The sequence below is a fragment of the Rhodnius prolixus genome, unplaced genomic scaffold (genome assembly GCF_049639745.1).
Source record: "Rhodnius prolixus isolate KJV_2025 unplaced genomic scaffold, Rpr scaffold_1, whole genome shotgun sequence".
Lineage (NCBI taxonomy): Eukaryota > Metazoa > Arthropoda > Insecta > Hemiptera > Reduviidae > Rhodnius > Rhodnius prolixus.
Window position 1 is genome coordinate 35,907,610 of NW_027411581.1, and position 24,737 is coordinate 35,932,346.

Sequence of the window (24,737 nt, forward strand, 5' to 3'; positions counted from 1 at the left end):
AAAATTGCATGCCAAGGAACTAACAACTCCATTAGCACTTAGAAAAGCTTAATCCAAACCTGCTTAGCGATTCCGGCAGATATGATACGATTAGCTACTTCATCTGTTGGGCAGCGACTGCGCTTGTGCCAGTTCAGACGGGGAGTCATTTTGAATAAATAGGAAATATTTTTTATATCAATTTTTGTAAATAAACAGATTTGATGATGTTTAACCTGATTTTTTAGTCCCTGATGGCTTTAAGTTGTAGCAGCATTTGATTTATTAGAAATTAATAAGAAACACCGGTTTTAATTTTAGTTTATGAAGCAAAGAAATAAGAAAAAAACGACTAAAATTTAACATATAATATATAATAATCAAATATAATATATATAAGCAAATATCTCGGCAACGGGGTCGTGGGGGTCAATAGGTAATCGTCACTTTCTGCCACCGATTTAAGGGGTAGAGCGACAATAAAATCAAAAACACTAACACCATCACAAAATGGAGAGAAAATACTTCAACAAACTTTTGTTTACTTTTTTGATATCCTCCTTCGTTTAAGAGTTATTTCAAAAGTGGCATGATTAAATGCGCACCCCTTGTATATCAATAAAAATATTGTGTAAGCGCGCGAATACGCCTACACCCAGATGCGGGGGGACTCGTAAATACGAGCGATAGGTGTCCAAGGGAGCGCTGCAAGAAAGAGTATTAAACAAAGAAAAATGCACGAATGAATAAGTGTAGAGAAGAAAAGGGGAAGTTACTTACCCTCTGGTGCAAGGAGCGATGTGCGTGAGGTATGTTGACCAGACGCCTGAGAAGCGATGAGAGGGAAAGGAAGCTGTGGAGTGGAAGCGTGTGTATATGTTTGTGTGAGTGTGTGCGCGTTGAACTCTGAGAAAGGTAGGCAATATTTGGGCTCCAGCTCAGAGAGGCGTAATGGAAGTGGAAGTGAGGTAAGCGGAAGAGTGAAGGGGAATAGTGCAATAAGTGCACTAGATGCGGATGACGGAAAGATAATAGTGCAATAGATGCACTAGATACGGATGAATATGCGTGAAGCGATAATGTGGAGATGCGTTTAGATGTGTTTGATGCGAGCTGCTAGGTGTCAGCGGAAGTGAAGCGTAGCGGGCTGAGGTGCGGTAAGAAGAACACCAGAAGCGTATGATGCAATGCCCCACAGAGAACTGTACTAACAGGAAGTGTGACCACATGGTCCAAAAGGAACTAGCGGGGGAAAAGGGTCTAGAGCAGTGTTTCCCAACCTTTTTTGTGTCATGCCCCACCTTAACCTTTCTAAAATTTTTATGCCCCCCTATGTAACATATATAATTTTTAACATTAAAAAATTGATTCGTTCACTTAAGAAACATAAATGATAGATTCTAGGAAGAAATCACTATGAAATTGTTAACAAAACACAGTAAGTAAAATTTCAAAACATATAATGGAGAACTGAAATTCAAATTCCAAATAATTTTAATACAGATTTTTCTATATCAATTTATTATTTCAATTTAGTGAGATCCTTGCGCTTGATGCTTGCTGCACAGAGATTTTATATAAGGTTCCAATTTGGTTAGCTGCAGTCTCAAGTCTCCACGTTGTGTTATATCCAGCCGATTTCTTTTTTTTACCAGTAAATCATTTACAGCACTAAATCCACATTCGGCTAAAAATGAAGATGGAAACGGTAGCAATAGTTTTCTTGCACATTTGGTTGAATTTAGGTATTTGATTTATGTTTCCTCACAAAGCCATGCCATCGCTCCTTTTATATTAAATAAAGTTTTAACTGACTCATCATTTTGCAATTCTGCGAGTTCTTCTTGATACTGCATATTTGATATGCAGCGATGGGCCAAATAAGTGCCAACAACTGCGCTGTTTAGCGAGTTTTTAAAACGTCCGGGGTTCCCCGCGGCAGACTCCACGCTCCGCGGTGAACCCCGGACGAAGTTTACTTGACGACGCCAATCACCCAGTTGATATTTTGTCGTCAAACGGAATTATACCTAATAATTATTTACCGCAATTATTTAAGAATTTGCTTTTTTTGTTAAATTTGGCACCGATATCTAGCATTGCATTTAAATGGCCCGGAGCGAAAGGGTTAAAGTCGTGTCGAGTCCATTTTCGAATTGCCCCCCTTAACTATCAAATTGCCCCCCTGGGGGGCGTGGGCCCCACGTTGGGAAACACCGGTCTAGAGTATAGACACACGAAAAAAAGGTTAAAGGAAATAGAGGCTATAGATGTTGATGCATTTAGCATAAGAAACGGAAACAACAAGTTGAGACAAGTTAGTAAGCGCGCGGGCGAGAGCCTGGCCAGCGCGAATCGGAAACTGGCCAAATTGGCCAAAGGTCCCCGGTCACGACCGAACATATTGCAACTAAAAAGAAATACTGAAATAAAACATGTACTTACAAGCCATATTCATCTTTGCCAGATCCAAGTAAACTCCAGCTAATTTTGCGTTTATTACACGCTTCATTAACAAATTCCCATATTCTTTAAGAAGATGATTCATACAATGGTAATAGCATTCCATGGCTCTTATCAACCAATGATTCTGCAAGATAAATATTGTAAACTTAAATTTCACAAATTCCTCTTCAAATACTCTCCTATAATGTAACGTAACATTATTATTACTGACTTGGTCTTCATTTTTCATAATCATGCTGGTGTCTTCTTCCAACGACAAAGTGTTGTGCTTTCTTACAAGAATTGGTCAGATCTTTCAACAATAAGAAAAGGTAGAAATTTTGCCTTGGTCAGTTCGTTTTCCTAAGAACATGTGTGCTCAAATAGAACCTCTGCAGGCATCATGGCCGGCTTTTTAAACGTTCCCTCCACACAGCGAATAACTTCCGTCACTTTAAGAGGAGCTAATTCGTCACTTCACTCGGAAAAATTTAGCTAACACCCAATTAGAAGGAACCACCGTCGTTAAACACTGACATTTCATAATTATTCTAATAATTTTGAATTACATATCTTTATTTTTATTCTCATATATTTATTTATGATTGCACTTCGCAAAGAAAAGCATATGAAACCATTGAGTCATCTTTGGACAAATCTCAACACTTGCTATTTATTAATTATCTTAATTAATTGATTTAAATTCATCCCATTGAATTTATTGAACCCATTGAATCCTACCGTTATAAATTATACGTCAAATGTTCTTAGGAGATGGAGATCTCCATTTTTAGGCTATCTAATATTCAAGTGTTAAACTATACACGACCATATCTTAATAATTATTACATCTTTAATCTGTATTCTGCAAAGTGTAAAACTATCATTCACCTTAGTTTCAACATTGGTTTTGACAGTGTTATATAATTGCACAAAATGTTTAACAAATTCCGTTAATTTTTTGAAGCTTATATAGTTATTCTGTATATTATAGAATCTATAACTGTTACATGAACTGTCATGTATTAAAGCTATATATCTTGCTAATCCCTTCTTATAGTTTCTGGGAATGGCCTTCTCCTGTAAAATAATAAGAATAATCACGGGCGAAACCCGAAAATTTCTCTTAGTAATTAATTAACTTTTTTAAGTTAGAACTTTTAATGAATTTTTAGTGTTTTTACACAAACATATATATAATATTTGTGTGTGTAAAAACATGTTGTTTTATAGATACTTATATAAGTGTATTTGTTCATTTGTTTGTGTATTAAAACTGTCTGGCAGGACAGTAGTTTAAGGGTTGATCGCCAAAACTGCACAAAAAAGCGTAGCGTTCAAGACTCTCAACTTTGACAATACTTTTCTATATAAGAAAAAATACCTAAGTTTTTTTTTTAAATATAGGGCACATCCTCGCTTGTAAGAGCCATTTTTTTTGCAATAACTTAGATTTAATGGATTTCGAAAAATAAGTTGCAAAAAATAAATAATTGAATAAAAAGCAGAGAAAGGTATTCAAATGAAATCAAGCAAACTAGTTCTTTGAACGAGCGATCGCATCTATTTTAGAGTATAGATTCTGGATCGCTTGCTTAACTTACATCCAATTTTACTGTGAGCTTTTCTGAATATAGGCTTAGATCAGAATAACGTTATATCATTATTATTTCTAACTTCACTTTACTGACATTAAATGAATAAGGCTCGCCAGCTTTTTTAGCACATTCGTGACCTCAATAATAGACTTTTAGGATAAGCCACTATTTTACGCTTAAAATTTGCAATGACATAAACATTCAACATAGAACATGCTTAATTATTGTAACAATTAGATATTTTTATTTGCAATATATAATATTTATTTCATTTGTCGACCATACAACTAGATACAGTTATGTCCGCCCTGCTTAAAGCTTGATGAGCTATCAATAACAGATTTTCAAACTCTGAAATATCTTTTTATCAAGACATGTTCAGGATGGGCAAAGCCCAAAACAGTTCGATGACAAAAAAAAAAAAGAAAGAAGAAGTGCTCTATACTTACAGACTTGATCGTAATTGTAGCTACTTCTATTAATGATTCTTTTTTAACGGGCAATATCCAATTCATTGAGGCACATTTTAAAAGTGCGGAATAATTTTTAACTTTACTATTCAATTCTTCTCGTGCGTGAATTGATTCATTTAATCCCAGAACTATGTGTAAATGTTTTCTGCAGTTGCCAACAAACATTTTCCAACATTCGTATCTGAAAGAAAAGGTTGTGTGTGAATTGGAAAAAGTTGCTCTTGAAAGAAAACATTGCTAAGATTTTGAAGCGTCCCCCACCAATAAATAATGTAAGCAGAGTGTAGTAGATCCTAATCATACTGTAGGTCAATAGTAATATATTTCAAACTTTCTGTTCCTTTCGAAGTTAATATTTATTTAGTTGTATTTTTATTCTTCATATATATATAACAATGTGTATGGGTTTAAAATAATAACAACCGATATTTGTGATTACATATATCGCGCATCGCTAACACACGAGGCGGAACGCGATGCAGGGCGAACACAATGCAAATAAACGTATGTGTGCCCAAGAGGCAAATCAATAATAAAAAAAGTATAAAACAAAAAATAGATGCAAGAAACAAGAAGGAATAAAGCTAACTTACATTTTTGGTGAAGGAAGCAGATGAAACGGGCAGCACAGAGTGCGAAGAATATCGCGAAAGCGCTAAAGAAGCGGTTGAAAGGAAAGAGAAAGTTTCGGAGTGTGTGCGTGTATGGATGTGTGTGTTACAAAAGAAAGGAAACATAGGAGACATTTGGGTCTCTAGAGGATACATGCATCGCATGGGCCTGGCAGATGTTAGCCTCTGTAGGTTCTGACAGGAAGAGGAGGAAACGGCACTGCACGTTTTGTGTTAGTGTGAGGGGCTTGTCTGGCTAAGGATGTAACTTCTCGGGGAGGAAACCCAAGCTTTACCCAAGAGTTGCTCTCCAGAATTAAGATTCTGATTAAACGGACGAATCTGGAAAGCGAGCTTAAGAGTTGAAGAGCCACAATACATCCAAAGGGGTCGCAGTGGCGTAGGCCTTAAGGGCCACCCTATTAGAATCTTATTCAGAGGATACCAGTAACTCTGGAACAAAGATAGGCGGGAACTAGCTGCGTTCTAGGTGGACTCAATAGATGCGTAGCTGCGCCAAAGGCGGACAAATCATGTGATGAATAACATTGTTATTACGGACCATTAAATGCGATGAGTAGTTGAGCTATATGCGGACTCAATAGTTGAGATAAGTAGCTGAACTATAAGCGGACTCAAGAGATGAGATGAGTAGTTGTGCTACAGTATGCGAACTCAATAGAAAAGACAACATGGTCCAAGTGGAAGCAGAGGAGAAAGGTTTGGTAGCGTGGGAACCAATAAAATAAACACAACAAAAAGGTTTTGGTAATAAAATATTTGGTGGAAGCAAGAAATGAAACGGGATCAGTGCGCGGGATAGTGCATAAGCACGAGAGTGGGAAAGTTAAGAGAAAGAAAATGGAGAGGCAAAATCGAACTGACAGACAAACACTGAACTACCGAATATATATATATGTATGTATGTATGTGTGTATACATAGTTTCTTATTTGTTGTAATTTCCCAATCATTATTCTGTTCCTAAATATCGGTCGAGTACGAAAACTGTAAACTTTTCAATTACTCACGTATTCGGAGACTGAAAAAAGTTTTGTATATAATTCAATTCACGGTCCGTGTAAATCCAAGGAGCTGAACAAGTTGCCAGCAAACTATCAATTACCGTTAAATAACCTGCAACAGATAATTATAACGCATAAATAGTAACCCTAATATTTGGGTCTTGATGTAAAATAAAGGCTTGTTACTGCTAGACTTTATTCAATTCGAATCATTGGTTTTCCTAACATTTTGTATAGAGTATAATAACATTTTAGATCACCGTCTTCAACATCTAATTTCGAGCCTGCCAGAAAAAACAAGCATACCTTACTTATTAAGGTAAACATTAAGTTATTCTTAATGGAAAGTCTCTTTTTGTTTTAAAATTAATTTAATAACTGCCTATTTATTGGGGCATGAATACAAGATATGAATTGTTTTTGATATACGATTTAGTAATGTTATCGCAGTGAAAATAAGGAATTTTTTTAACTACTAGCTTATTCAAGAAACGAAGTAAAAAACACATTCTCAGTTTTTCATTTTTAATACATTTCTTATTCATGTAAATATTTAACTATCTCAATGTGCGGATGTAGAAAAAGAATTAGTAAAAAAAATTAATTAAACATTTCCAGAAGTAATTTGTAAAATACAATGCATCCTGATCGGCTAGTAATTGTTTTTTCTTACTCGAAGATTTATATTATACCATTCAATGAATATTAAGAGGATTAGATTTAATACTAATTTCATTCTAAGTTAATCTATATAGTTATTATTTAATTTAAATTTCACAAGTTTACCTTCTTTGAAATTTTTATCTGAAATAAAGAGTACAGTACTGCTCTCCTCCAGTCCAACCACCTCAAGCACTCGTTTTATGTCTTCAATAAATGATGCTTCTTCATAATCAAGGTCCCCTTCAATCATGAAATGACCATGCCCTGCGAAAAAAGTACAAATTAACAATGCACCCTGTCTGTAGCAATGGTTATTAACTTAAGGCCACAGGTAAATTCACGGAGGCCACAGAATAAGTTTTGAAATTTAAGAAGTAACCAATAAAGGGCTATAAAACTTTTATTAGGACACACTTATATTTTTAGTTGGAATAATATTTTGATGTATTAATTTTAGTTTTATTACTCAATTGACATTAAAAAAAGGTTTCATTGCTTTATACATGCAATTGATTCCAAATCTGTCTCCTTCTTGCTGACTCAATGCTTGCAGGTCATTACAATTAAAAAACCTAAAATCGCACTTAGTTCAAATTTGGAGTTGCTACAGACTATCGGAGCAGTGACATATTATTTAGTGGTCTCTACGTTTTATTGTATTTCTGACAGGTAATTTTGCTTAGTTCGTTCACAACAATCAACGGATTTACTTAATGTTGAATTAAACCGAGTTTACTTTACACGGTAATATTAGCATCTCCTTAAAAAAATATATCCATACTCTAGAATATCGAATATAATTTTTGTACAACATCAACACACAATTTTGGATATGTAACCACGTCTTGATGGGAAATAAGTTTCAAAATATTCTGGTATTCTCATATTTTACCTACCATATAATTAATGTGTGACGTCCACTTCAAACATTTATCAAGAAAAATACCTAAAAATTACACCTTGATTTTGCAAGGGAATTCCTCGCGGTTAATGTTATTGTTTCACCAAAATTGAGTCTTCTTTTCGCGTGAATAAACATACAGTGGCTACAAAAAGTATTTGCACACCTACGATTTTTGTTATTTCCAAAAGGCAAATGAAATAAATTATATCGTACTGTCTTATATTTTTTTGTTAGTCATTTTAGATACATATTTTATAGAAAAAATTATTTAATTATATTTATGTTTGCCAAAAAAAATTAAAAACTACATTTTAAAACACAAAAAGTATTTGCACACCAAACAATATTCTTGTTTGTTTAATTAATAAATCCGTTCAAAGGTTGATTTAAAATTTTAAATTAGAAATAATTATGTTTTGGTTCCAATTCAGTTGTTAGCAAGATTAACATGGCAAAAACAGCAGAAATTTCAAACACAATTCGCTTTAAGGTAATTAAATTGCGGAATAACAAAAAAAGTTATCGGCAAATCGCTAGTATCTTAAATATGAACATGTCCACGGTGCGATACATCATTAAAAGGTACGAAGATAGGGGAACTATTGAAAATAAACGAAGAACCGGTAGACCTAAAGTGTTAAATGAAAGACAAAGAAGAGGCATTGTTCGTCAGGTAAGGGCCAATCCATTCACAAGTGCGGGCGAGTTGGCGAATATGGTCGCGACAACATCTCAGCGAGTGAGTGAAAGCACTATAAGGAATGTTTTGCACTTGACAAATTATTACGGTAGAACTGCTAGGAAAAAGCCATTCATTAGTGAGAAGAATAGAAAAAAAAGACTAGAGTTCGCAAAGAAATATTCAGGCAAGTCAATAGAATTTTGGGAGAATGTGCTCTTCACTGACGAAAGTAAATATAACATTTTTGGAAGTGATGGCCGGCAATATGTTTGGCGAAAGGTAAATGAGGAATTTAAAAATCAAAATATAATTCCGACAGTGAAACATGGGGGAGGCAACGTGATGGTTTGGGGCTGTGTTTCTGCAAAAGGTGTGGGTAAACTTGTGTTTATTGAAAAAAATATGAATGCTCGAATGTATGTAGATATTCTGCGCCAAAATTTGGGCCAAAGTGTTCGTAAGTTGGGTATGGAAAATTCATTTTTATAACAACACGACAATGATCCGAAACACACAGCGAGAGTTACAGAGGAGTGGATGCTCTATAATGTGCCAAGGAGACTTCACACACCTCCTCAATCTCCAGATGTGAACATCATTGAACATATTTGGCAAATGCTACACGTTAGAATACGAAAACATACAATTTCTAATAAAGATTCACTGAAAAAGGCTTTACTAGAGGAATGGGATAAAATAAGCCTTGATGATATTAAACCATTAATTTGTTCGATGCCTAACAGACTCAAGGCTATAATAGAAGCCCAGGGATTAAATACTAAATATTAAAATTAATTTTTTTATTAAATTTTATATAGAATCAAGATGTGTGCAAATACTTTTTGTGTTTTAAAATGTAGTTTTTAATTTTTTTTGGCAAACATAAATATAATTAAATAATTTTTTCTATAAAATATGTATCAAAAATGACTAATAAAAAGATATAAGACAGTACGATATAATTTATTTCATTTGCCTTTTGGAAATAACAAAAATCGTAGGTGTGCAAATACTTTTTGTAGCCACAGTATTTTATAAATTTTCAGCCCGAGATAGAGTTTTTGCAATGCCAATTTTTCAACATAAACAGTCCTTTCTAATTAGTCTTTATAGTAGTGTGGGTTTTGGTCAGTAACTTAAAGGTAATTGTCAATTCGATTGAGAGGCAAAGCAGTAAAAATAAAGCTCTCCATCAGGAGAGACAATACATAATGTAACCTCATATTAATTATGTTGAAAACTTGATACATACCAGCAATAAATGCCGCTAATTTCGTTAACGTCCATTTTCCGTAGCTTCTTGGTGAGACTAATATCATGTTTCCTTCAGTTATTTGAAGCACTCGATGAATCTTAGTTAAATTTTCCATTACTTCAACTATGAGTGTTAATTCTAACGGTTCATATGTTGAGTTGTATTGAAGAAGAAACTGAAACAAAAAATTTCTTACTGAATCTTACCTTAATATTCATTGCTACAAATAAATTAAAGAAAGTTGACCTTCTAGCATTTCCAAGAACCCTATTTAAGAATCAATCAATCAATTATCCTGTAAAAAGAATCAACTTTCCCAGTTTTACTTCAAAGGAAGTCGTGGTTCTGTCTTCAAAATATTTGAGTGAGGTCGCCCTTCAAGTTAATTACTTCTTTACTTTCTGTTACCGAGAATCTCGAGAAATTATTGCAATAGCACATGCTCAAACACTTTTTCATCAGTTTGTAAGTTGTTGAATGTAAGTTCGTGACGTGCCGAATGGTAAACTCCAATTTTTTTCTTTGTTTAGGTAAAAAATCTAATAATTATTGAAATTATGGATTATAGATTGATATATCTTAAACATCCAACCTCATTGCTTTCAGAACTTAATGAAAAGATTTACATAAAACTTCTTCAGAAAACCTAAAATATGTTTTTCGGTACTCAATATCAAATATTTAATACGATCAAATTACATCTCGCCAGCAGGTTGTGTATAATTTTTGTATGCCCACTCACATGTTTAGGTATATACGAAGTGAGGAGAAAACCGTTAAAGACGTTGCGATAAAATTGAAATTAGAGTAAACTAAGAATAAGAATAAGAAAAAGAGGACTTTTAGTTTACATTTATTTTCATTAAAAGCTTCTTGTACGGTCGTTGCTAAGCCAAAACAAAACATCAAATTTAACATTCTGCGATCTTCTGACTTCGAGTTATCAGACCATTCAAATACTAAGTAACATTTATTTCTATTCAACCAAATGCAAATATACAAACTCAGGTCGCCCAAGTAATGATACCTCTGAAAACTGACTCACCAGAAAATTGCACGAAAACAAAATCCTGTTATTATTACTTATATATTACTTACTATATTTAATAAATCGTATAAGGCATGGTAGTCCGATATGGATTCGTAGTTTCTTTCTTTGCTCATAAGTAATGTCTTTCTGAAATCTCCATACATTATCGGGTTTGCCATAACTCTAGGTAATAACTCTTCTGGTATTAAATTCCGGACTTCTTTTTCAATTAATTCATCCACATACCTTCGTTCCTGCAAGGTAAAAATTAATAAATAATAATTAGTAAATACGGAAGAGATTAGCTGAGCGGTTAGAGAATACTGGATTCCAAAGCGGAAATCACGGGTTCTAATCTAGCTGCTGGCCCTTTCTCTTCTTACAGTAAGGAGCTTCTTACAGTTCACTCACCGGTGATGGACAGTGTAGTCTGTAACGAGAGAACACTGTCCGCAGGCCGGCTGTTCACTTAAAAAAAACTCCTGTGCCAATAACCTCAGATGTTAACACGCCTTAAATAAATAAATAAATTAATTAATTATTTTTAACAACGCTAAAAAAGGGACAATACTGGTTCATCCTTCACTAAATCCAAAGTCCAAGAATATTATACAGACCTTGACACCAGAATGTGCAGGAAGTATTCGATTATTTTGAGGGTTCAGACCGTTTACTTAGCATTTTCGAAACAGGGAAAAGCGAATCTGATTTCAGTTACGAGAGAGAATTAATGCCGTCTTAAAGTTTGTTTCTGGCGGAAATAAAAACACAAATATTATAATTAAGTTCCGTTAGGTTGCAAACTCGGATGAAGTCTCTGAGATTGAATCTACGATTTCTAATTTAATTTTTAAGCCAGAGAAGTTCCTAAGCACCGAATCGCGTGATGTAATAAATATTCTTATACATGAAAAATAAGGCAAAAATAAATAATTGCAGACAGAAGATGGTAATCTTTCTGTCAGTATGTCTGACAGGAGAAAGTTAAAATTTTAAATGTGCTACCTGAAAGTGAGAAAAATTATTCTGAATTTGTTTCCAAGCAATACCCCCCCCCCCAGGAGACATCGTAACACAGCTTATCAAAATTTCACTCCAATTTTGAAATGTTGTTTACTCTTTAGAAACGCAAAAATTGGGAGAACGTCCTAAGCATATATAATATGAAAAATGTGCCATAGATTAGCCGAACCCCCTCGTACTCTCGTTAAAAGAGGTGGATAAATTCAGAAAAATCTTTTTTGTTATAAGATATAAGATGTGCTAGAAGTATCTCCATTAATCTGGGACAAGCCTGGAATATTAGCTATGAAGAAAGCCAGTACTCGCTTTAGCTTACATTAACGACGTTTGAACTAGATATGTATCTGCAAATAGGCTACATATATTCGTGCACTTAGGGGATGCAAAATATTTTCCTACCCTTGATAAAGCATTCTGTAAAATGGGATCGAAAGTAGATCCGTGAGATTGACAGAAGACAGCTTTCATCACTCGATTTGGGCTTTTTCTACTTAATGTTTACCAAGTCAAGTAAGACTAGGTATAGCACAAATATGTTTTCACACTTCTCGTTGACAGCTATAGCGATGAAGTAAAAGGGGATGTTGGGAAGATACCACATCACCTAAACTTCGCGCAACTTGCAGAACAAGGTATGTGGATGCACACGAACAATACGACTTCCCAACCAGCTTCAGTGGTTTTAGAATCAGAAGATTGCGATTATATCAGCAAAATTGTTATAACTGAATTCTACACAAATATGTAGAATATCAAAAACATGCCACTGTTTTATAAAAAATAGAAAATGAACATCAAAAAGAAGTAAAAGAAGAGTCACCAATATTTAAGATAAAATAATTACATGTCAATGCTGTCTAGTGACAATTTTTAAAACTTTTAGAGAAATGTAGTTAAAACTTTCCGTTAAAAAGCGTGAGAATCCATTTCTATAAGTTGTTTGGTCTGTTACAACAAATTAAGTTACTTTTAATGTGAACTTATGGAAATTAGCTTAAAGAAATTAAAGAACTTAAAGAAATTTAATCGCATAAGGGCTTCAATGAACAAAAAAAAATATATTACCACATCGTTTATTAATTTATCAGAGACGGTTCGTAAAAATTCATTCCTCCACACTCTAAATAGCTGGAAGGAAGTTCTATAAAGATTTGGTGTGATAAGAAACAACCCATCAGCCATGCGAGCTATTTCGTATATATTAAATGTGTAATGCATCTTTGATGGCACTTGTGGTAGTTTTTCCGGTAATACCTGAAAGAAGAGTAAAAAAAACTGATCAAATGGTAGTAGATAACATTTTCACTTGTTTTTTTTGTAAATTTTCGTACTTCCAATTGAACAAATATTTTAAACTTGAATGTATATTTTTCTTATCTCCCACCAAATATTTCACCAAAAACCAAGGGATTTCGGGGTATAGTATCTAAAAGATGCCCACTAGGGATGGGGAGGCTGCTCCCTGTCAAATTCCATTATCGTCTAATTCCCTAAAACACCCTAGGAACTGTAAAAATTCTTGAATGTTCCCTATCCTCCCGATGGCCAAAATTTTTAAACGATTTGATGGTATAGCAGTCCGTATGCAAAAGAGATGGGGAAGCTGTTCTGAAGTTGGTGCCAGAATTGGGTAGGGCATGCAGGAAGGATTGATTTTGATGTAGTACCACGTGAGCTACTGAAAAAGAGTGAAGGTATAAAGCAGAGTATATTCATAACTGCCTTAAGAAATATGTACAGTGGGTCAGTTTCCTCGGTATGGAATCCTTCCGGTACGACGGATACATTTAGTGTTGACTGTGGTGTGCGGCAAGGCTGTCCGCTTAGCCCCCTCCTGTTTGCATTATTCATAATTGATTTAGAGAATGAATTAGATGCTGGGGTTCTGCTGGGAAGGCAAGTCATTAAAGCCATACTATATGCTGATGATATAGTTATTGTGGCTGAAAATCCGCAAGCCCTTCAGAAGAATATTTTAAAGTTGGAGGGGTATTGCAATAAATGGAATCTCCAGGTAAACCTCGATAAATCTAAAGTGATAGTTTTTCGCAATGGAGGCAGACTGGTAGAGAGGGAGAAGTGGTCTTATAAGGGCAGGCAAATAGAAGTAGTGAATAGATATACTTATTTGGGAGTTGTATTGACTTCTAGACTTTCCCTAAAACCTCACTTTGTGGAAAAATCTTCCTCTGCTAAAATGGCACTAAATGTCATATGGAAAAGAGCTGCCGCCTAGTATGTCACTGAATGGGAAACTTCATATATTTAACGCTGTCTCTCGCTCAATTTTGTGTTATGCTGCCCAAGTGTGGGGATCAGAAGAGTTCTATGAAGTGGAAAAAGTTCTTTTATTCTTTATTAAAAAATTGTTTGGTCTGCCCAATTACTCTCCAAGTTACATTCTTTATCTAGAGACCGGTATTCTCCCTATTTTTCTTTACTCTCTATCTTTAAATAGCCGGTATCTGGTGAAAGTGTTAAATATGGAACGAGAGCGACTTCCGCGCCTTGTTGCAGAGGAAACATTGAGAGTAGGAGTTTCATGGGTCGTTCACTGGCGAAATTTAGCTGAAAGCACTGGAGTTCCATTGAGTTTTGAATTAACGGAACGAGAGAATATTCATTTACAGTTTCATTCCATAATTTATAAACTGAGGGAAAACTTTCCCGGCCAACAATTGGAAAGAGTATGTGCTTCCCACCGTTATGGTATTTATAAGCTGCTTAATCATGAGGTAAAGTGTGCTGATTTGACTAGTAGAGATAGTGACCATGTTAGGATTGCTGAGATTCGATGGATATTAAAGTTGAGGGCTGAGCTGCTGAGTCTCAATTACAAGCCATATAACCAGCTAGCTGAAGAAGGAGAGTGTTCCCTTTGTAACTATAGGGTAAACGAGGACATATTTCATTTTGTGGGACAATGTCCTATTTTTGCTTCCTATCGGTTGTCGGCATTTGATGAAAGATTCCTTTCTTTTAATGAATTTATTAACATATTAAATGGTCCAAATTGGTCTCCTCTAATTAAATATGCAACTGCTGCCTGGCAATACAGAAAAATTGTAAATAACGAGTTTAATTTTTAATTTTTAATGCACAGTTATAAGGATAATGAATTGATAAATTATTCTCTCACTTTCTCATTTATTTCATTTATTTTAATTTGTACAGAAGTGAATATTTATTTTAATTTAGAACTGTTAACCTTTCTCATTTTTTATTTTTAGTCATGTAAAACAATATATTTAATGTAAGATAATTTTTTTTTTTTTTTTTTCCCCCTTTGGTTTGAAACCAGGATTATGTATCCCCACCCCGGCAGACGTGTAAACATGCCGTAATAAGTGTGTATTGAGTAACAGTATTGTATGTATATATATACATACTAGTATACTAGTCATACATATATATATATATATATATACAGGGTGTCCCAAGCTATATGGATAACGACTTTTTCTCGGAAACTAAGATAGCTAGAAAAAAACTAAAAAATACGTGTTCCCTTAGTTTTTTGTTAGGAATCCAAATTTACTTTGCAAATTTTTTTCGGTGCTTCCAGAAGCGAGATACAGGCACCAACTTCATTTTTTCAAATGGGGAGGTGGGGTTTTTATTTCAGAAATTGATTCCTCTATTTTTTTTAAAGAAAAATTTACAGGAACGGTTTTTTTCTGTGAGCGATATTTTACAAGTTATGAATGAAAACATGATCCTTATAAGAAATTTCAAAATGATAATATTATAACGGTTTTTTGATTGAATAAGAAGAAAAGTACTATTTTATCATAAATTTTACTCCTCATTAATATTACAGATCATGCTCGAAATGGCCTCCACCATTAGAGATGCATAGACATGCACTTTCCTGCCCCTTACTGCCAAAGAAATAGATTCAGCTTTAACCGACTTACAGGCATCTATTATTCTCTGCTTTAGTTCATCTACAGATGCAATCCCGGCTTGATTCTGATACACCTAGATTTAGAAATGCTTTTAGGTAAGCAGAAATAAGAAAAGAAAGAAAAAAGTTATGAATAATCACCTTGTTTTTCAGGTATCCCCAAAGGAAATAGTCCATAAGTGTCAAGTCCTGTGAGAGAGGTGGCTACTGAATAGCCCCCGTGTCGATATAACATCAAATTGCCTATCGAGATATCTCTTTACATGCCTCATGGTATTATATCGACATGGGGGATGATTCAGTGGCCATCTCGTTCACCGGATTTGACACCTTCGGACTATTTCCTTTGGGGATACCTGAAAAACAAGGTGATTATTCATAACTTTTTTCTTTCTTTCCTTATTTCTGCTTATCTAAAAGCATTTCTAAATCTAGGTATCAGAATCAAGCAGGGATTGCATCTGTAGATGAACTAAAGCAGAGAATAATAGATGCCTGTAATTCGGTTAAAGCCGAATGTACTTCTTTGGCAGTAAGGGGCAATTGGCAGTAAAGTGCATGTCTATGCATCTCTAATTGTGGAGGCCATTTCGAGCATGATCTGTAATATTAATGAGGAGTAAAATTTATGATAAAATAGTACTTTTCTTCTTATTCAATCAAAAAACCGTTATAATATTATCATTTTGAAATTTCTTATAAGAATCATGTTTTCATTCATAACTTCTAAAATATCGCTCACAGAAAAAAACCGTTCCAGTAAATTTTTCTTTAAAAAAATAGAGGAATCTTTATCTGAAATAAAAACCGCACCTTCCTATTTGAAAAAATGAAGTTGGTGCCTGTACCTCGTTTCTGGAAGCACCGAAAAAAATTTACAAAGTAAATTTGGATTCCTAACAAAAAACTAAGGGAACACGTATTTTTTAGTTTTTTTCTAGCTATCTTAGTTTCCGAGAAAAAGTCGTTATCCATATAGCTTGGGACACCCTGTATATATATATATATATGTATGTATACCTTATTTCAAATAAACTTGTTATTATTATTATTACCACGCGAGCTACTAAAAAAGAGTGAAGGTATAAAGCAGAGTATAAACATATCGCGTCGTGGTAAGTGAATGAGCGACCAAGGATGCATTGTTTGTTGGACACTGGAGATAGTGTCTACAGCTAGACACTAGTTAGATAGTTATGTATTAGAACATTGTGAGCACACTACAACCACTAGATCAAATGGTTTACACCGAATCGTTTTGCCCTCCTCCACATCACTGAACGCTGTGCGTGTGAAAAGATTTTCCTTGGAAGGATAATATCTCTTACTGTTGTACCTGTATTACTCTTACGATTTCATCTAAAATAAGCGGCTGTAGACTTCCTTCTTCTTATGTTTTGAAAGGAAGTGGAATGAACTCCCACAGACTTCTAAGTGTAATTAAATAGGACAAGTGGATCACAGGGGCATGAGCCGAGTGGCCAACCTTCAGAATCTTCCTACTAATTCTAGCAATACTCCCATTATGGAATGCGCAAATATATTAGTTACGTACCTTCAAAATTTTACTAGTTATCTGAACCAATTCTGGTACTAAGTTTCTAACGTCTTGGTCAAACTGCGATGTATGATGTTTCAACATCATATTAAATATATGTTCAATGCGGTCTTTGTTAATTGGTTCAGTGTAAAAAATCGAAAAAAGCGACAAGAGGCGCCGGTCAATTTTTGCAGTTTCACTATTCCAAGTTACAGTACCAAATATCACTAGAAAAAAAACCATCAAATTCAATTATTAAATCACAACAAAATCTGATTGAAAGCGATTACACAATTTTCACTTTCTGCATTGGTTATAATTATAACCAATTCGGAAATTCAGGAAAAAAATTAGGAGGTATATAAATAATTCTGTATACTGTAATTATACTATTTATCCAACTGCCAGTAAAGAAGATTCGAAGATCTATTTTCAAAAATGTCTACTTTTCTCAAAATTGGAACTCTAGTCACTACAAATTACTGCACTTTTCAACATGATTTCCTCCCACCTTCTGATGGTAATAATCAGAGTTTAAGGGAAAAAAAGGAAGGCGAGAAACTAGCTTAAGATAAAAACTTGAATTCGCTTTCAGACCCAAAACATTATTTACTGATTCACTTCTTGAATGCAGAAAGTTCTGAAAGAATTAAAAAATACAAACGATAATTGAAAAGGCGGTTAAAATTGAAATATATACGGGATTCCAGGTTTTAACAGCTTATTTTCATAAAACGTTTCGTAACTGAACTAGAAAAAGTCTAAATAAACACAGGTTTCTGTTACTTTTTGCATATTTACAAAAACGGCAAACTTTTTCAAAAATGTATTGAAATAATGTAGTTAGAATAAAAGGATCTCGATTTTACGCCAAGAAAAAATTAATTTATCTTTACAAGTGTCATGAGATGAACATTTCTTTAAAACTTGCCTTCTAAATGTGCTATTTGGCGATTATTTTAATTTTTTACTAAACCTATCTTGTAGGATTGATTTAATGAATTTAACTTGCAATAAACAATTAAAATAATTTAAAAATTCTTTCCAAAATGATCTAAAAAAGAAGAAAGTGCTCTGCACTTTAGATTTTTTGCCCAATGATAGAGAAGTTTTGTTGCAACACTGACAACTTCTAACTCACACAGTACATGTGTGATCCAGAGATGTAGCTGCACAGCTAGTTGAGTTTAGTGAACTCACAAACAAAATCCAGCACCCCTTTATTCTCAATCATCTTAACCAGCCCTGGATGGACACTCTTTAAAAGTCGGAATACCGTCCATTCCACGAGCTTGACGTTGCGAGGCTTGGATGCTTGAATGGAAAAATCTAGGCAGAGCAAATAAAGGTTCTCCCAGGTTTAAGAAGCTATTGATTTTTGTTCAAGTTAAGGAGCATAAAACTCGTCAAATCCTTTAAAAAAAAAAAACAACTTTCTAAAGATCTAAGCTCTCTATAGCATTAAATTTCTGAATAAATGCTTACAGAAATTTTTACAGTGTCTCCAATGTACGGTAAAATCATCCGTGCTGTGTCTTTCTATTAACACTTTAAGAAAGGCCAGGGCTTCTTGCGACCCATAAGTGTCGACCTAAAAAAAATTTTGTTAGTTATATTTTTATATTGCACGATTTGGAAATATATAATTGCTTTTATTTTAAACATAGCGTGTTTGTGTCAATTATTGATACCACGTATTACAATATTATTGATACTACGTTCATTTAATTCAATGAGGTGGGCAGAAAAGTATAATGAGCGAAGCGTTTTTTTGGGGTGCTTTTTTGAGATCAAACAAGGTGGAGAGTTGTCATAACGATTCGTACCCTCAAAGGGAGTTAAACGGGTCAGGCATCTGACACCATCTCTTTTTAAAATTTATCTAAAGAAGAATTCGGAGTATGGACGGCAAATAACTTAGCTCCTTTCTTTATGCATACTTTTAGGTGGTGGTGATTTGGAGATTTAGATTTTTTTTAATGTGGAGTTTATAATTACAAATTGGAAAATTCAATACGAACAATGGGGCATGAGAATTAATTTTCTCAAGACAGGATACATAAAGGAGGTTCGAGGAAATGTACAAGAAAATTTGGAAGAAAGGCTGTCAGACCAAAAAAGCTGTAAGAATGCTTCACTACATCATATGGTACACCAGTATACATCGCGAAAACAAATAAGAATTTTCTGTTCTATGGTCCAGGAAATTCTATAATATGTATCTGAGTCTTGGACAATGTCACCAAATCTAATATTAGAAAGACAATGCTTATGAGATAGACTATTGGCAGAGACGTCTGAGGAAAATAATGGCGGACAGGTAAAACATGTGGTTAAACTAGAGTCAAAGGGCATCCAGAAAAGATTTATACAAAAAGTAGTGGCAAGAAGTTATGTATCTGGCATGAGCGACAAATTGCCACAGTCGGATGGAGTAAAGGGTTAGCAATTGGGTCGCTCTGGAAGAAGACAAAGAGGTAGACCGGACGCATTGGGAGAAAGTGACAAAGGGGGAGAGTTGGCTGAGGAGACAGCAAACCACTTGAGGCATATCAAGAATAACGCCATTAAAATTGTGTTTTTATTTTTTTTAAGGTGCGATCATATCCGAGGTCATTGGCGCTTACCTTTTTTCAGTGTACTGCCAGTACCCTAGCAGACTTTTCTTATAACAGACAAGCTGCACATCACTGGACAGGGAACTGTAAAACGCTCCTAGGAACAGAAAATCTAGTGGCCAGTAGCTGGATTTAAAACAGGGATACCCACGCGAGAATCAAGCACGCTAACCAGTTACCTAATCTCTTTCCTAAAATACATTTATAAAATATACAATCTAAGAAATAATAATAATTCACACTTGCAGAGAATGGATTAGTCAAGTGGTTAGCGTGCTGGATATATATATACATATATATATATAGAGAGAGAGAGAGAGTGAGAGAGAAATAGTACTATTAGATATCTGAAGTAAATTTGCCGATTCGGAGCACGAGAATTGCAGTAAGCAGCATGAAACTGTTAACTTCTTATTACCCACTCAAAAACTGGTATAACTCACTTTAGGTGCATTCAAATCGTCGATACATATAAATGTGGGCACATTGTACAACCTTTCATCGCATCTCGATAAAACTGATCGGAGTGTACCTGATACGATCTTAGCAGTTGTGCTGTAAGAAAATTTTGAGAGCAGTTGTCTCTGAAAAAAAAATTGGTATCAGTTTATAATTCCTAATTTGTATGGAAAGTATCTTCTAATAATGAGTAACTATCAAATTCAACAGCAGAACTTGTAAATATCATTCATTTTATCCATTGTGTTGCTTTTGTTTCCAAAACAAAAATAAATCAAATAAAGACAAATGAAAATAGTAATAAATAAACAATAGAAACTATTCAATAAAATGCAGGTAGCTGCACTCAGGGCCGGATTTAGATGAAAAGAGGCCCTAGGCAATACCACTTATCACCTCCCATTTTTAAGTTTGTACATTACATGAGAGATAATAAAATACATCACTACATTGATACATCACTAAAACAGTGTTTTAGTGTTCACTGTTTTTAGAATAGTGTAATTTTACCAACAATTTTAATGAAGGCCCCTCTTGATCTTGAGGCCCTAGGCTGAAGCCTAGTTAGCCTATAGGAAAATCCGGCCCTGGCTGCACTGTGATAATTATTAAAAATACAACGACAATGCTGAGATGATCAGTAATTTATTAAAGAATAGAGCAAATGTGTAATGAAGGAAAAGTAAATTTATTGTAGCGGCGGCCGACAGGAGTGCGATGTTACATATATTGGAAAACCATATATGCTTCTCTTTTTTGTTGAGGTTTACATACTTTTTGAATAAGTTAACCTCAGTGGCATTTGAATTTTGGATTTTTTGTCTCTACAAAAAATGAAGGTTATAAGCGCTAGGAGAAAGCCTTTCATCTTTCTTCGAATTGAGTTTCAAGACTTCTCGTGGAAACGACGGTCTGAAAATGCTAGAGCAGTCAGCTGCTTCGGCATTTTATCTTAAACCATTTGCAGATTTATCGGTGTGGTCGTGGTACCAAACAGACTCAGGAAACCGTGCAGCAATCGTAGTAATGCAGTAAATAAACAAAATTTTCAAGAGTGGATTTTCGGCACTTACAATGAAAACTAAAGTTAGGAGCGCATAGTTTTATTTGTTAGGCTTTATAATTTACAAAATTGAGATGATTGGCGTAAGTCTCTTCTGACTGATCATTGGACAAATGCCCTTGATCAGAGACTAAACTGCAGAGGCTCCTAGGGGAAAAAATAAAAGAGGATCACCAGATTTCCAACTAGGTCCTTACTACAACTAACTAATCTTCCACTATAAATGTAACGTTAAGAAGTTTCAAGTATTTTAAAACTTCAGGATAATTTTTTTTATTGGCCCATACCACATATCTTTAATCTATTAATACAATAAATGGCACGACATATTCACCCTTGATTTTATATTGTACTTACCTCTTCAACATTTTGACCTTTCATGAATTCCTTCATAGTGGCGGTTTTCGATGAACATGATTCACCAAGCAATATTGCAGGACGTTTGGCCTAAAACAAAACAAAATTATTTTATATAGATACTTCGCCCCCTTAAATTGGGTCCTTATTATAACATAAAATTCCATCATAATTATTTTACTAGAGGTACAGCCTGTTGGATACCTAAAAAGCTATGCCACAGCGTTCCCATTAGCCCTATTGATCGTTATTGTCTGATAGCTCTTTTATCTACAACTTAAATATATCCGTTAGCAGTGGAAATAGCGTAACAGAGTTTCGTGCGCATACATATTAACTGTATGTATGTGTGTTTTACAGATTATCTTACTGAAGACGAGAGAGCTTCGTAAATGGAAATCTCTATTGGTTCTCCAATCGCAAATTTGTTAGTCTGCAGTGATGCACTTTTTTATCTTAGTATATTAATATTATTTACCTAATTTATTTTATTCTAAAAATGATATGTAATTTCTTCAACAATTATTAATAACCAGCTGATAATAGATTCTATTCTTGTCCGAAAATTTGAATGTATTTGCAGGGAAAGGTATTTATCTTCCCCTATTCTAAATGCAATGCTTTACAGCTCTGGCGTTACTGCCTAGTCTGGGCGCTGTCATCCAAAAAAAGTTTCCTCAACGGTCAATACGTATTAATTTATTCAGCCAGAGTCCACCATATCGATGCACTCAGCACAACCGATTCTTTATCAGTGATCCAGCAATCTCATTCAAGATCTGCCTTCTTTTCTTACTCCCATAGGGTTGCTTACACACTCCTTAGGAATCTTGTAACTTCTATTATAAACTAATGCCCTACCCATCCTAGAAATCTGTTTCAGCGACTATTAAGAAATCTATAAATCCTTGAATCCTTAGTTCCCAATTACAGAGTTTTCTTCTAACATTTTCCTACATAGATTCTTATCTTCTTTTAAAATATGGAAATCTTCAGCTTATCCTTTATTTTAAAGACTCAGCACCCGGCGCTAAATAAGAACCGGTCTAATTAGGGCCTTAAACAATATAACTGATTTCCTTAGATTTAAAACTACGCATCTTTAAATAAGTTATTGTCATTCTGAGATACCCGAAGCCCTGTACTTTTTCGAATCTACAACTTCAAATTGAAAGAAAAGAAGATCAGAGAAGATCGGGTATCAGAACGTAGCCACCACAATCTAAAAAAAAAAGTAAAAGTAAAGTAAAGTAATCGCCTATTTCTTCAGGCGGGGCTTAACGTCCAACTACCATTTACTAGGTGCCGTGGACGGAGGCGAATAGCAAACGTACTTTACTATTTCTCATTTAACCATTAAATAAAATCCAAGACCTAATGACCGGGAATCGAAACCAGTACCACAAAGCATATTAGCTTTGCAGGTCTCGCCTCTTAACCCGCTCGGCTACCGTGGCGCCTCACCACAATCTATTTACTTACATACGTTTATCTTTAGCGCCATATAGTTAGCAGACGATTACACTTAGCCTCTTTTATGCATGTTCTTTTCTGCATATGTATATTGTTCTCTCTTCTTTTTTTTTAAAACTGCTGTTCGAAGATAGTGTGTGAGAAAAATTTACCTTTTTCATTTGTTGTAACAGCCACAACGTTTTGGCGTTCGACCACAAACAGATAAATAAATCATTTGCACAAACATTTTGCAAGTGAGTATATGGTTTTGCTAAATTTTTCCATGGTCTCCAACACTTATGAGTTGCATCAACATAGTAGTCGTAGAAGGTTGGGTACCGTACTGGATAAGTATCTGCAAACAAAAAAAAAAAAAAATTAAAAACAAAATTCGAAATATTTCTCTAAAATTTTAAGCTGCCCGAATAAATCGGGTAGTAAATTTTTACACTTTACATGCAAACCATTTCAAATAATTAAAACAAAAATTTTTAAAGTTTTTAAAAAAGATTTTCAATCAAGAATTCCTTTGACTGCTAGCGTGCACGCATGCTCTCAGCAATAGCTCGCTTATACCATTTTTTAGCGTGTGCTGGCACTAGCTATTTTTAAGGCTAAATGCATTCTCCAGAAATTAGGCTAACCTGGCTAACTAGGATGATACGGTTCCGGTGAGCACTGCGCAGAATTTAATAGTCATATTTAGCTGAGGAATTTTGTTTGAAAAATCAAAAAGCGTCTCCAACCGTCTTACAATCCTAGCAAAGCGGAATTCTCAGGGAGAGCGGATAATTGGTTTTATCCTAGCAAACACCCTATTATTCTGTCTGGGAAGTTTATCTAATTTGTTTATCTAATGTCTGGAACAGTGATGGAAGAAGAAAAAAAAAAAGTCTAGGTCATGATGGGAAAAGAAGTTAGGGAAGCTAGGCCAGTTTCGGATTCAAGATAAGAACAAATGGAGGTCAGCTTGAGTTGAGAGGACCTACGTAACGTAAAACACATTAAATATCAAATAAATAATATAAATAGAAAAAAAAGAAAAATGAAGACTAGATATTTTTTCTGAAGTACATTCTTTTGCTACATTCTGGGTCCCATCCAATTTTGTAAACAATTTTGAAGAATAAATGCTTACTTAGTGGAGCCATCTCGTTATGTTCATCCTCGAACGGGCTGTAACCTGTAAGTTTTTTTACAAAACTGTCTAAAACCAACTGGCTATCCTGCATGAGGACTGCCCCAAATGAATAAAAAATTGCGATAATAATGTATGCTTCTTCCACTTCCTCCAGGGGTATCTCCTCGGTTTCAGTTTCTTCGGAACTTTTTTGCGGCAGAAACATTTGAGGCGGAAGTAATGCAATAAGCATTTCACAAAATTGATTTATCTAGAAAACAATAATAAATAATAATAATAATGGATTTAACAAAAATTACGTAATTATGTAAAAACTTATAACGTTAAATTAACTGTTACACCAAAATATTTTTTTTATCAAAATTTGTCGATCTAAAGTTGTTCACTTGTTTATTCGATGAGTTATGGTTTTAATAAAATTATTTTCAGATGCTCTACAATCAAGTAAAGAGGCAATAAAACAAATATCCATTAGTTGGAACATCTTAAAGAAATCTAGGAAAGAAATGA

General features: G+C 34.5%; 1 protein-coding gene across 10 annotated transcripts in view; it reads right to left on the bottom strand.

Annotated features, from left to right (window-relative positions):
• LOC141448125 (dynein axonemal heavy chain 10-like) overlaps positions 1-24,737 on the bottom strand; it is a 269,181-nt gene that overhangs the window by 62,147 nt on the left and 182,297 nt on the right. For all 10 annotated transcript variants that reach the window (XM_074116245.1, XM_074116251.1, XM_074116250.1 and 7 more), the window contains 14 exons: positions 24,225-24,477; positions 23,257-23,441; positions 21,632-21,721; positions 20,196-20,336; positions 18,620-18,725; positions 17,150-17,361; positions 12,753-12,941; positions 10,733-10,918; positions 9,632-9,809; positions 6,917-7,057; positions 6,137-6,242; positions 4,472-4,676; positions 3,316-3,504; positions 2,425-2,569 (listed from right to left, as the gene is read on the bottom strand). In XM_074116245.1, coding sequence (XP_073972346.1) covers positions 2,425-2,569; positions 3,316-3,504; positions 4,472-4,676; positions 6,137-6,242; positions 6,917-7,057; positions 9,632-9,809; positions 10,733-10,918; positions 12,753-12,941; positions 17,150-17,361; positions 18,620-18,725; positions 20,196-20,336; positions 21,632-21,721; positions 23,257-23,441; positions 24,225-24,477 — 2,326 coding nt within the window. The remainder of the gene's footprint in view (positions 1-2,424; positions 2,570-3,315; positions 3,505-4,471; positions 4,677-6,136; positions 6,243-6,916; positions 7,058-9,631; positions 9,810-10,732; positions 10,919-12,752; positions 12,942-17,149; positions 17,362-18,619; positions 18,726-20,195; positions 20,337-21,631; positions 21,722-23,256; positions 23,442-24,224; positions 24,478-24,737) is intronic.